This window comes from Passer domesticus, chromosome 2, assembly GCF_036417665.1.
Source record: "Passer domesticus isolate bPasDom1 chromosome 2, bPasDom1.hap1, whole genome shotgun sequence".
Classification (NCBI taxonomy): Eukaryota; Metazoa; Chordata; class Aves; order Passeriformes; family Passeridae; genus Passer; species Passer domesticus.
Window position 1 is genome coordinate 30,718,146 of NC_087475.1, and position 14,507 is coordinate 30,732,652.

The 14,507-nt window shown below is 42.9% G+C and overlaps 1 protein-coding gene across 9 annotated transcripts in view; it reads right to left on the reverse strand.

Moving 5' to 3' along the window:
• MAP4K4 (mitogen-activated protein kinase kinase kinase kinase 4) overlaps positions 1–14,507 on the reverse strand; it is a 164,604-nt gene that overhangs the window by 72,362 nt on the left and 77,735 nt on the right. For all 9 annotated transcript variants that reach the window (XM_064408065.1, XM_064408060.1, XM_064408064.1 and 6 more), the window contains exon 3: positions 13,831–13,887. In XM_064408065.1, the coding sequence (XP_064264135.1) occupies positions 13,831–13,887 (57 nt within the window). The remainder of the gene's footprint in view (positions 1–13,830; positions 13,888–14,507) is intronic.

The following is a 14,507-nucleotide window of genomic DNA, read 5'->3' on the forward strand; positions in this document are numbered from 1 at the left end:
ACACCACACAGAAATTGGAGGCACTCACAACTCTTCCTGGGCTAAGGCTGAGCCACTGATCCAAAGCACGAAGGATGAGGGCAGTCCATGTGTGCCGCTGCATATAAAGGCAGGGCACTATGGAAAGAAAAGGACATTGCTGGATTTCATGACCTATAAAACTTCCTGAAAGCGGGCTTAGCTGAGGGCAGCTCTCCAACTGGCTGGCAAGCCTCTTCAAAGCAAGACACCCAGCTAAAGGTTGTCCCTTTCATACAATACATCCCTTATTCCCTCAGGCCTCTAGCTCGTGAGCAGACACTCTTCCTGGGGAACCACCACAGGGTGTACATCCATGCAACAGTGACAACCCAGTTTTGGCCACCTCTCCACAGTGCTGGCCTGGAGAGTGGGCACCTGCCCGTGCACACCAACAACCTGTACATTGCAGTCGCTTCCCTTCAGGGAAGTGCAGGGCTCTGCAAAACCCTTCAATTGAGGTCAGCTCACCAGCCCTACTCACCTCACATCTGTTTTACCATTTATCTTGAAAAGATAATTAAAAGAGAAGCTTAAAAAGGGAAAAAAAATTATGGAAGAAGTTCCTGAACGAAAGATGCAAACAACCTGCTGAACATCAATAGGTTCTGACTAGCATAACTAGAACGTCTCTGTTACAATGCTGTGAGACTCAGAAGGTTTCAGAAGAAACGTTTGGCTCCTGACATCACATAGGAGACAAGCAGGTTTCTCCCTCTGAAGCCCTCTAGTGATGGCCAAAAGCAGAGCAGTCACACATTTTTTCACTTGGAGAGCAATCAGGAGGAAAATGCAGAAAAACACCTGCACAAGATATCCCTGCTCATCTGCCACGCCAGAGTAGCACAGAACAGCCCATGGAAACGCACTAAGCAGAGGGTTTGTGACTGTTTATCCATGCCCTGAGTAGCCATTTGTCCTCCAAAGACTGATGAATATGGGTATTTTTGTAAACAATCATGGATTAGACCTCTAATCCAAACAGGAACCAATCTATCCAGAGTGGTTCTTAATCAAGACTCACCAAAAAAAAAAAAGAAAAAAAAGGGGAAAATTCATAAGAATATAGGCTTGATACTAGATGTCTTTTTTCCCCCAATCTTAAACACTGAATTCCAACTTTTTTATATTGACCCATAGCAATTTCTGCTCTCCACTGAATATACAGCTCCTGAATATATGAATTCCCACAAGTATATATATTCATCCCCTGCATTATCAAGCTGCAGAGAAAACCAGCAGAAGAAACATCTTCATTTTTATCTAAGAAAATTTCCTATTAACTGGCAGTCAGTCTTCACCCCCCCTTTGGATCCAGCACTGTCTCAGGAATTATAAGTATGCAGGCCTTTCCTACGAAACAGCAACATGCTGCCCAAACCCACTGAACTGCATTCTCCTGCTTTATCAACCAGCTGTATGAAATTCACTTATTACAGAACTAGCTATATAAAATATAGAAAAAGGACATTGAGGTGCTGAAGTGTCTCCAGAGAAGGGTAACAAGGCTTGTGAAGGGTCTAGAAATCATGTCCTGTGAGACACAGCTGAAGGAGTGGGATAAGGAGGCTCAGGAGACCTCATTGCTTTCTACAGCTGCCTGAAAGGAGATGCACTGAGGCGGGGGCTGATCTCTTCTGCTGTGCCTTCACTGAGAGGACCAGAGAAAATGGCCTTAAATGTCACAGGGCAGAGTCAGATTAGATATTAAAAAGAAAATTTCACTGTTCAGGTGGTCAGGCATCACCATCCCTGGAGGTGTGTGGATCTGGCGCTGGGTGATGTGGGTTAGTGGTTTAGGGGTTACAGTGATAGTGCCAGGTGAGCAGCTGGACTGGATGATCTTGTAGGTCTCTTCCAACTTTGGTGATCCTTTGATTCCATGATATTTTTAATATGTCAGAGTGGCAAATGATTAGATGCATCTTATGCAACAATGTTAAGATGAACACTGTTTCCCACAGCAAGGCCTGCTCTAACATCTTATATAGCTTAAGAGTACTTTATTGACAAAGAAAATTTAAATCATGCAGATTTAAAGCATATTTAACTACTGTGTAGAGGAAGAATGAGTGAAATTCAGCACATTAGCGATAGTACCATCCAAGCACACACAGCAAGGGCAGGCTGGGCTTTTGACTCTGGACTTAAAGCAAACAGATGTCTTTCAGAGGTAGATCTACTTTGCTACCTGGATTAGTCCACTAAAGGGTTGTTTTCCTTTGCCATTCACTAACCAAAGTACCGTTTAACTCAGGGTTAATGAGGCTCTTTGCCTGCAAACATGGGGCATGATCCACCATTCAGTTCAGCTAAGCCAGCCTCCCACAGGTCACCAGGTCAGAGGCAGCTGGCATCACACATCCTCAGCACAGGTCTTCCAGCTCCACCACTGGAATTGAGCTTGCCACACAGCGATTCTTCACTCTGCTATTATCCTGAACACCGGAATTCAGAATCACAAGGAATGTTATGGAAATCATCCAAAGCAGAAAGTGAAGTAATTTCTAAGGCAAGCAAGGAGACTAAAAATAGCCTGTTACACAGTGGAAAGAATCAGAGGGTAGGGGAATCCCTGCAGAAGGCCTTTGCACTCCATTCTTTATTCCTAAATCTGCAGGTTGGAGCACTACAAACAGTCCCTCAGAGGTCACTGTAGGTGGCTGAGAAAGATGCAGCCAAGATGTTGGAAAGGCATTGCAGACAGCTTTCCTCCTGGATTTGCACGGCAAGGCAAAGGGATGGCTCAGGGCTCCTCAAGCAGCCTCACAATGTAACCCTGTGGAGGTGCTGCTTGCAGGCCAGCTCCCAGCTGCCACTTCTGCTCCCTGTCCTGCCAGGCCCCTCTCACCCACCCCCTGGCAAGCTTTAGTGGGAGCAAAAACAGTAGAAAGCTTATATTTTTATATATATATATATATATATATATATATATATATATATATATATATTTCCTTGCCTGTGGAGCACAAGATGGGACCTGATAGATTCTGGTGTAAGGGGAAAAGGGGAACTCGGAAGGGAAGAGAGGCAGGGCTGTCCCTGCAATAGCATCCAGACACCCAATTGTCTTTGTTGTATTGTAAAACCTTATCTCTAGGGAGAAGTACCTAGAAATGGGGAGACCACAGACACCTATGTCAGGAGGAAGCACTGTTAACACAACAGGATGCCATGTGAACATTTACAAACAGAAAATGCAACTGTTCCTCCTTTTTTTCCTGCCAGTGGGAGAAATCCTTTCCTGAGTTTACACATAGTTTGTTTACATTTGTAGGCACAGAGAATGAGCTTGCATTTACACGCTGATCCATCCACTTTTACATGATCAGTGCCAACTCTTAAAATTTGTGTTGCAAATCAAGACTGGGCTAGGTACATTTCCCAAACTTTTTAATCAGAATTGGGGAGCAGCAGCAATTCTGACACAGGAACAGATATCTCCCCTCAGGACTCAAACTTGAGTGCAGATTTGTTTGACCATGCAGCCCCCTCTGATCTATAAACCAGTGCAACTCTATTATTTTATAATCAATGCAAAGCTGCATATTTTAAAAATTGCTGCAAAGTAGTGTAGTAAGAGAAGCAGAAAGACAAATTCAGAATGAAAATCAACAACCTCATTTATAAAAATCATTTATGCTAGCGGAAAGGGAGCTGAGGTAAAATGTGCAAGAGACAACTAAAACCTTCTGTAATAATGCTGCTTTTGCATCAGTATTTCCACAGCAGTGACTCAGGGCTGCCTGTCCTGCAGCCCCAGCCAGCACAGGTTAGCACAGGGGGAGCCAAGCAGCCACCAGGATGGTCTCTCTCCCTGCTGCCTCTGGTCTCTCTGCCCAGTTACATTTCCATTCGGTAAAATATTCCATATGAGAAAATTATTTTCAGGGATCATGGATGTTCTCCTTTCTTACTCTTCCAGGCAGAGCCATGGTGCTTAGTCAGGACAGTAAAAGCTATCCAAAGGTCTGTGGACTGCTGCATTTACACTAGGATTTCCACTTAGTTCTTACCACATCTAGAATCAAACACTAAAACTTGGTTCAGGAAGAAGGTGCTACAGTGGAAAATATTCCTACTGAAGAGAAACACTGCAGGAACACCTCATACACCAACCAACACACAAAAGCTGAGCTCACTTCTGGAACTGGCCCCTCCACCAGGCAGAGAGAGGGCCACTTGTGGAGGCACCCACCATCTTACAGAATGAGGTGCAAAAGAGGGCAGGCTATTGGAACTCCCACCTCCATCTTTTGCACCAGTGATGTGCTAAGTACAAAACTACCATTTTACCTGGTGGATGTGAGGCAAAACACAACACTCACGTGCTTGCTGTCCACACAGGAACAGTAGCACCTGATAGTTAGCTTGTTCACTTCTCACAGATTCATCTTTCAGAAGGAAACACTGATGAAGTGTTCAAGAAATAAAGCCTGACTTTAAAAATCAACAGGTAAACACCACAACAAAAAAAAAAAAATACATGCCTCTGTGGCCAGACTCCCATTGCTCTAATCATGCTTGAAGCAAGGTCTTAATAAAAGAGAGCAAGATTAAACCATGTGCTTATTATAAAGCACCAATCTTTGCAATTTAATGACAACACCTTTGCACTTCTGTCTAAAGCGTTCTTCACACTTTATCTACTGTTTTCTGACAGAGAGACTACTTTCTATCTAGAGGTATGTACACAGGAGCCTTGTTGGAAAGGATCTTAGACACACGGGCTCTGGAGACAAACAGAATCTTCTCCTACACTGATCAGCTGAACTAGTTTGCACAGCATCTTCAAGGCCCTTTCAACACCAGCTCAGCTGTGTGCTTTCCACTGCACATTTGAGAGATTGGGCACAGGGGAAGCAGAACACTTCAGGTACTAGGGCAGTGTTTATTGTGGTTACAAACCAGCTTAAGAGTACAATGAATTCCCAGGTCCTTGAGCATTAGCACTTGCTACCATAATCTCTAGATTCAGGAGCTGGGCTTTAAGACTCTATTTTAGCCAGCAATTCCATACAAAATCATTCAAACTGTGCCTTGCTAAAGAAGCACTGTCGAGGGACTTAGAAAAAACATTTTTGACTCATTAAATGCTGGAGAATAACACTGCTGTTTTATCTTTATATATACACATAGGCATGTTAAGAAAGGAGGGGAGAGAGAGATCACACAGCATAATCTCAAATGTACAGTACTAGATTTGTGGACTCATAAACTAAAGAAAGAACCAGGGGAGATTTAAAAATGCTTGAAAGTAGTTTCCATATGCTACACTGCACAGAACTTTTTCCTTAAATGAAAATGAAGTGATCTACTTTCTCCTCATGATTTACTGCAAAACAGTGGCCACCTGACTGATAATGGAAGGTGGCTAAGGTCTGCCTACCATTTTCAAAGCACAGGCTATAAATTTCAGCCCCTCCCTTCTCCTCATGCAGCCTGCCAGTTTTCATATAACTTGTCAGGACTTTGTATCTCCGGAATTTCTCCTCCTCATTAAACTTGGCTGAAGTCAACCAGCAGATCCAAATGGTATTTGGTGGAAAAGAAGGCAGGACATGCTCAGTATCACCAAGAAGCCTCATTTCCTTAGGAAGTCAAGATAAAAATATAGAATGCTGCAGCAAAAACAGGAGGAGCCCACAGGCAGGTGCAGTTTATAAAAATACAATTAAACACAGTCAAGAGAGATTACATTTCAAGCAGATATATCCCCTTTACTATAAACAGAGAATTAATTCCCCTGACTTTGATCCTAATGCCCAAGCCAGATTTTAAAGCGTATCTCTGAAAGACAGCAGCTTATATTGGACCTGGGATCTTCTGGTTTCCTATGCAGACAGGAAGAATATTCAGCAGACCCGAGTTCAGCCTAGAAACCTGCTAAAATAAAAGCACAATGCTCTGTCACAATCCTTATTGGTTTCACTCTGCCCAAACTGGCAAGAGCACACATGCTCTAACACTGTATTGACAGGGTTGCCTTGTTATCCTTGAGCAGACAGTATGTCTGACTCACTGGGGATAAATTGAGCTGTGCTGTGTCTGATAGAAATGATAAAAAATGCAGCCCTGTACTTTTTGCTATTATCTGCACACAAAACATTTGTTTCCCATCAGAACTCGAACCTCGTTAGACAGCTGAGACAATCAGAGCTCAGCACTGGGGAAGGCAGCAGCAAATCACCTGCACTGAGGCCACCTGCACAAACACTACTCTCAGCTCAGAAGAAATGCTCCATCACTAGAATTTGCACAGGTTATTATTGCTCAAATTCATGTTAGAGCAGGTATGACCTGTAGGTGAAATATCTCAACTGTGAAAGCATCTGCATGCTACCCACATTAATACTAACAGTGGTGAAGGCTCAGAGTCCAGGACACAGACTGATGCTAGCAGTCATTTGTGTACCTATGAAATCACATGTCATTAGTGACCTCTTTGTCACTGCTAACAGCAGGACTTCAGATGATTGTAGGTAGCAAACCTAATGACTGAAGAAAAAGGCACAGTATTACAGCTTAAATGCATAAGTACTGCCCCCCTGGACAGGTAACAGTGCCCAAGGATGGTAACAGATGTCAAAGAGTTCACCTAGATGACTTACTCTTTCTTTCTCAGTGTGTCACTGCAGCTGCACCCTCAGACCAAAGGAAAGAAATTTTTTAACAAGTCCAGACTTGTCCAAAGAGCTCAAGACTTGCAGAGAAATCATCTTAATATGCAATCCTACCCTAGTCAGCTGCAGCTATTTCCATTATGCTCCAATATTAAACATGTGCTCTCACATACTGATGAGCAATAACAGATCTTGGTGCCACAGCTGAGGAGCATATCCTGAGCACAGTCTGCCGTGCTACAGCAGAGTATTACCCCGTTCTCTTAAAGCCAGGTAGGCAAAATTCTAAAGCCATCTCCCTACAACAAAGGAGATTCTTTTACGCTCCGAATTACAGCAAAGTTCCCTTTATGTGGCCGTAACTTCAGGTTGTGTCATATAAACTACATTTCCATTTACAGAGCACTGGTAAAACATTTTCTGCTAGACAGGACAAGAACCCTGCACATCGGACATAAGCATACAGATGAGAAGGCAGAGGCACCACTGCTTTCTTTACAGTTCATTCACACTGTGTTCCACAATCAACTCTAAGCATGAAGCCACTGCCCAGCCTCAACTGAAAAAGCCATGCAACAGGGATCCTGCTAAATGAGCACCATGAAGCCTTTACAGCTAAAGCTCTGTCACTGTTGAGAGGTGCTGCAATGGTGCCCTCGAGGATCTTCATGGCAAAAGGAACGTATCTGTGTCTTTCAGCCTTGAAACAGTCGGGTTTCCAAAACAAGCTTGTTAAAATACATAAAGAGGTAAGGCTCACAAGGACAACTGAGATAGGCTGTGCATGCAAACTGTCTTCCTTCACTCTCAGGTGGAAATCTTGCATAAGGAGAAAACGTATGTTGAAATAAGCATAGAGAAACAAGCATGTATGAATGTTTTACATCCATTTTCTTCCCTCTCCTTTGCCAATTTTTCCCTCACACAGTATCAGTGCAAAGTTGCTCTTCACAGGGACACAGTAATGCAGAGCCTTAGTGCTCAACATCAGCTCTCTCCAGCAGTATAATTTCCCAAACTGCTTGGTAAGAGCTACAGCTTTTTCCCCTGATTTCCAACTGCCTGTGAAGCTCCCTATTCAGTCTCCTTGCAACTGTATCAAACCAGACATCCTCCCCTTTCCAAACAAGCTCCTTCAGCCTGACAATCTTGCTAACCCCTGAATAATGAGATTAAGAGAGTGGAAGTTTGCCCTTTATCCAAACTGGTGCCAGCACTGCTCCAGGAAATTTCTTGGGTTGAGTCCAGAAATTGAAGCTCTGACTTAAACCAGGTGTTAGATGTGTCTGCCTTGCTGGGAGATAAAGTCACTGCTCCTTGTAACTACAACAGGGTTTTTAGAGTTAAAAGTCATTCTACACTGTTAGAACTATGAGCTGACAATTCAAGAAATTTCCCAGCCACCCAAGGGCAGGGGTGTTGTGACATGTCTGGCACCCCTGCAAGGCTCTATGCCCTGCCCTTGCCTTGAAGATGGACAGGACACCTCTGCCTGACCCAAACAGGAGTCTTGCAGAAAAAAGGCAGCATGGAGCTGCTGATGTCCCACACAGACATCAGCACCCAGGGCTGAACCTCCTGGCATCAGGTGCGTGGAACAGCAGGGGGAAGAACTGTGCCAAGCTGCTGGGCAAGGGCATGAAACAGAGGAAGGTGAGGGATCTCAATTAAAGGAGGAAATAGTTAATTACACAAATGCTCTGCAGTTCAACAAAGGCTGCCCTACTGGCTGCAAGACTATCATAGCTCTTTTTGACCTCCTCCAAAACCAGATGTTACAGCTCAAGGAACCACTCCGTCCAGCTCTGACTCTGAACTGTATTATATAATTGCCAGCAACATTTTTTTTTTTTCCCCTTAACCTAATCCCAAGAAGAGATCAGAGGTTAATCAGTTTCAGGAGAACTGGACAGCAGGGCTGTCAAGATTGTAAATAGCTTTCCATTTTTTTTCTTTTCCACAGAACAATTCTTTATTTTGCCAGGTAACTGTTTAACCAAAGACTGCAAAATGTTGTACAGACTAATAGCAAGCAATCTCTCATTTCAGGGACAAGCAAGCAGAGTGCCATGGAACCATCTAGATTTTTAGGTCACTTATCCATTTTCCCCAATTCACATTAAGAAGAAGTGATTCCTATGAAACACTGGAAGGCCAAAGACTTTTGGTAACCCTAGTGACTCTAGGTTTACTTTGGCTAACTTCACAGTAAGTACAGCCACAGACTGGTACACAAGTACTTTATCAGGCAGCTGCACTAAGCCAGATCAAGCCAGGTAAAGCACATTATTCATATCTCTGCACTAAAAGGATGGCCCTTATTCAGCTTCTTCAGGATGACTTGACCCAGTTCTGTTGCACTGGGCCACAAGGATCTGTATTTCCCAATCTTCCATAGTGAGACATCAACTTTTTTTATTTTTTCCCCCTTCAAACAGATGAAAATCTATGCATTGTCTTTGAGTTTTTGTGGGGAAAAAAAGGAACATCCATAACAGTGCAAACTTTTGGTTTGGTTTATTATGTCATTTTCCCCTCATTTTGTCTGCTAGTTTATGTAGGAACCTATATTTGTATTTAACAGCAGCTTTTCTGCAGACTGCTTTGCGGTGTCCTATGGAAAATGGACAAATTATCCATATGATTGTAGTTTATGTAGTTTATCCTATGGCCATGTAGGCCATAAGATACAGACTCACAACAATCAAAGCGACTTTCCTACTGCAAAAGAAATAAGCAGTCAACAGAGAAAGGAAGATGGCAATGAGTAACTCAGGGAACCTTTCCTGTCTAGGTATGGGAGATGTGCCACGTTTCTCTGCAGGCGTGGAGGCTTTGGTCTGAGGTTGTTAATTTTTCTGCAGAGGACACACAGAAACAGCAAGACAGGCAAGCACTAAAAGCAATCCAACTTCTTTCATAAATCAGCAGGATACAGTATCCAGTTGTTTACTTAGCATAATTTTACACAGACTAGATTGAACAAGTCATGAAACACTGGGCACAAGAGCTGAGAAATGCTGCTATTAAAAAAGGCATGCGGAAAACTTTCCCAAGGGATGCCAAGAGAGTGTGTGGGAAGAGGTAGGAGGAAGAAGCAGCAGCGTCAGGGGTTATAACAAACAGAAGAGAAGCAATTGTGTTTTTCCCTCAAAATCAGTTACTAAACTTTTCAAAGAGAAAAGCATTGCTGGAAGCGGAACACAGGAGCGACCCTGGAAACAACCGTGCAGCTGCAAGGAAAGGCTCCAAAGCAGTTAAAGCAGAGTCAAGCTTTAGGGTGTAAGGCAAGTTTAACAGCTTGGATGCAGGCTGATTTGCCAAGTAAGCTTTGCTAAGGTTTTAAATGCTGTTTACTTCACAAGAAAACAGATTCTTGTAAGTAAACAGGGACTGATAAATCTTGGGAGTCATGGCAATCTTATGGTCATGGAAACCTAACAGTATGGTCAGTGAGTGGAAGGGATCAACATGGACTGAACACCGCCTCCTCCAAACCCATGTCACAAAAGGAACAGAGACCTTACAACAGAAAGATTAATGACTGACTACATATAATCCTCCCTCACAACAAGCATGCAGATTCATCCTACATATGTAGATTTTGTAAAACAATTTTTAAAGCGTGCATATGCCGATAGCTTGCACTGTTCCCCTTTTACAGACATTGGGCTCATTGCAACAAGAATAAGAACAGCTTTCCATTGATGAAAACTGGTGGGGTTTTTGGTTTTATTTGTTCTACAATCCAGTGAAATTTTTTTCAGCCTACATGCACTGCAGCTTTGCCCTTTGAAAGTGAAAAGAAGACCTACCTGTGCACCATTCTGTAGTGATACCTATGGATCTTTAGGTCTTACAGTTCCATTAGTGCTTGCTTTAGTGCTGTAGATCTAAAGATCAGTAAAGACCCAGTCTTCTAAGTATTTTCCTTATTTGTTTAGAAAGGAGGAAAGTAGAAGATGCAGGGAGGTTTTATGCACATCAACATCCCCCAGTGTTTCAGGCAGCAGAACTAACTAGTCATAATTTATTCAAAGATCAAGCTGATAGGCTTCAGCCCACCTCTCTTCTCTCATCCTTGCCACCATTCTTTTCAAAATTAAAATCTAAAGAGAAAACCACAAGAAAAGATGAGAAGGATGAAGAGCACTTCCACAGTGCCATGTGCACTACAGAGCTCTAATATTTCTTCCAATGCCTCGAGTCAGAGGTTATAATACCTCATTTTCCTCATGCCAACCAAAACATTTTAAGGAAAGCCTTCACTCTGACTTTGACATCCCTCCTGTGCAGATGATCAAAGCTTTACAGCCCAGAACTGACATAACTTCACTGATCCTGAGCAACGTGTGAATTGCAGAATCATGGCCTTGAAAACTGAAAATCTGGGGTGTGCCCACAGAGCATGCCAATACATTAGGTTTTCTAATTTGTTAAGCATTTGGCAAAACAAGCACTGGATCAGAGGTATCCCAGAAGAAAGGAAGTCTTGTGTCTGTTCTCAGTTCAGGTTAGTCAGAATAATCAGATATCCCCCATGGCACTGCTTGAATTTAAGCAGAAAGGCATAACACTGCCAATAAAACGTGCACACAGGCACAAATCACCTACAGCTTCAAGCAACCACTCATCAGAAAACCACAATTTCAGTTTTGTGAAAGTTTCCACTCAAGCCTCTTTCTCCATGGGCATGGATACAGTATCACCATTAGCAGCTCATCTAACTGTAGCTCTTAAAGCAGGCGGAGAAGGTGAATTTGTGGCTGTGGTTCCCTCAGCATTTCTTTTGGAACAGTGCTAAGGGTGGAAATCACTACCCTTTCTGACCCCATGTTCACTCCTCCCACTGTCCCCATAAGTTGTGGCAAGCTAGGACCAGGATGGACCTGCACTGTTTGCCAGCAAAGGAGGTGTTCATGAAACAAACCCTTGAGGAACTGAAGCTATGGCTTGAGGATATGGCTATCTCCAGCAGAAATATCAGTTTGAGCTACTGCCCCTTCTCTCTGATGGCCAGCAGTGGATCTTTTCCAGTATCATGCCGCCCTCTTCATAGCAACCACATCAGAGTATGCAACATCATGTGCTGAACTCAATCAATGAACCAATCCAGGTTATTTATAACCAGGGGAAGGAGAGGAGTAAGAGTATTTTAAAACTGGAACCAGAGCCTGTTCACTGATCCAGGTCACCGCCTGACCCCAAGGCAGCTGTGCCGGCACAAGTGTTGGGAAACGGGCAAGGAACCAGCGAGCAAGGCTGGGCAAGAACATCCTACAGCCACATCTGCCCCTGAGAAAATGGTACATGCAACAGCATCAGCCATGCCTGGTGTAAAAAAGTGGAGCTGAGTTAGTACAACTTGGAAGAGTTTACACATTTTTAGTCTCTGTGAGTTCTTTTCTTTGAAGCAAAAACACATGAGCTCCACTGGCAGGAATGACAATGCTTTTAAGCTGCATGGGGCTAGCTAACATCTCCAAACTCCTCCCTCTGACTACCCTTCATCCCCTAAAAGCATTGCACTTGTGAGATAAAAGACAGTTCCAATATACAACTTTTCAAAACTAGACAAAAATTACAGTAAGTTCCAAAACTTACTCCTGCAATATGAGCTTAGCTTACACTACAGACATAGTAAAGACAGCATTTTTCAACTGTCTTCCTTTTTCTGTGCAAGCTCTCTGTTACAACTGTTTGTAATTAATACATGCTATTAAAAACAGAAGGAGTGTGAAACAGAGCCAATCTGAGTATTATGGAAGAAGCCATTGTCATGCACAGTCCAGCAAGCTGCCCTGTGTAAAACTGCTGCACAGATGAAAACATTTGCTGTGCAAAGAACATTCACTGTGTGTCAATATACCTTCATTCTTCTTTGGTTTCTCTGCTTGTTAACTGCAGCAAAAAAGCACTGCCTCCTCATGAAGGCAGCCTTTGAAAAACTTCAGCTGAAAATTGATCTTTATCAAGCCATCTAACAAAAAAGGGAAGATCTAGCTGCTGGCAGACACAACAGCTGAAGTTAGAGAGCAACAGTCACACTGCCCATCAATCACTAGAGATTCAGAGATAAGACTGAAGCCCTATCAGTTGACCTAACTCTGTCTCTTGTTTTCCTCCTCTCCTGCCTGTTTACCCATTACACCCCACCACCCATCCAGGACCTTGTGACCAAGGCCATTTTTACTTGTTGCACCTATACCCACACTAAACTATAAAATATTTTGCAGCAATATCCTTGCAGATGTTTTGCTTGCTATAACCATCATGGCCAAAGACCCCCTGCCCTGTACAATGTACATACATTAATGTAAGTATTCCCCTGTGTAGGACTGAGGAGCTCAGAAGAATATGACAGTTTGAAAAGGCAGAACCTGTCTACAGAAGAGTTTTGCAGATATCACATGGGAGTGTCTCATTTGATTTTAAACTGGAGGCTGTTAATTTGTGAATGGAATTCTACATACCACAAATACAGTAACAGGGAGAAGCCCATGCTTTTCTTCATCTGTTTTGAAAACTTAATTTAAACTGATTGCTTTTTGAACAGCATAAACTGCAAGAGGCCCAAGGATTCAAATATAGGCATATATTTTTTATTTCTTTGACTGGGTTAATTTCCCTCTTTCCCATCTAAAGCTCCACAGTAAATCCCCATGGGTCAGTTACTATAACTACTTTACATTGCTGAATTCTGTTAGCAATCTGCTCATCATTCCTGCAGATGTTTCTGCTTTTAGGCTTCTTGGAACTACAAGGGACTCATTCCTTTGAATAAACATATGCCCTTTGTAGGCTGCAGACGTACCAGGGAGAACACTGTCCTCTACAACACCTCACCTTCTTTTTTGGTAAAAGTAAGATGATACTTTCCAGAGAAAATAAGTGGGAAGCAAGCAATCTGAACTTTTTCCCCCCTTCTAAGACATTTCTGAAAAGAGAGTGCTACATGCACCCATATGCCCTGGGACTGGGCAATGCAATCTGTGGAGGTCAAACACCCCAGCACACAGGCACACAGAAATCTCAGGCAGATGGACTGGAGAGGTCAGGTCCTGCAAGCAGAGAGCAAACATTCACATACAAGGACCATGCCTTTCAACAGAAATATGATGTAAGCCTTGTACCATCTCATTATTAAATTTTACATGTTGCTAGTAAAGCAGAAGGTTCTTCCACTCACCTCAGTAACGTCCATGACTTTGATGGCTGCCAGCTGACCCGTTTTGACATGGCGACCCTGAGTAAGACAGAGAGAGAACAGTCAGCACCAGCATCTCACTCATCTCTTCAGCTTACACAGAGCAAAACACTTGGACAAGAGTTCCAGTCACTGGGTTTTCCCCAGCAATGCTGGACCCGTCTGATACTTCCTAGGAAATACCACAAATACTCTAGATGGCTAAAACAACAACAAATGTAAAATGTTCCTCTTCAAATTTTAATATCCATTTCTTTTTCTCCACATTAAAATGATGTTTATCAAGTATAAACAGGTTATATTCACAGCTTCCCTTCTGTTTACTTTAGCAAAGCTCGTCAGTAATGATAGTTTATTAACATGCCAGAATAAATTCCACATGTTGCATGTTTTATTCATATGAACCAATACCTAGTACACAGATGATATATTACATGCTTTACCTAGTAAGCATGGTTAGCCCATTATTAGGGCTTTCTCACTGATTTGGTCTTTCCAAATAAAAGAAGTAGGGTTTCTGCAAGGGATGCATCAGATCCGCAAGAGCTCTCTCTGCTTGTCTCACAGTGGCTAGACAAGAACAAAACGTCATCTCCCTTCAGCTACACCACAGTAAGGGTACAGTTTCTCAGTACAGCTGGAGCTGAGTTAATAGATCC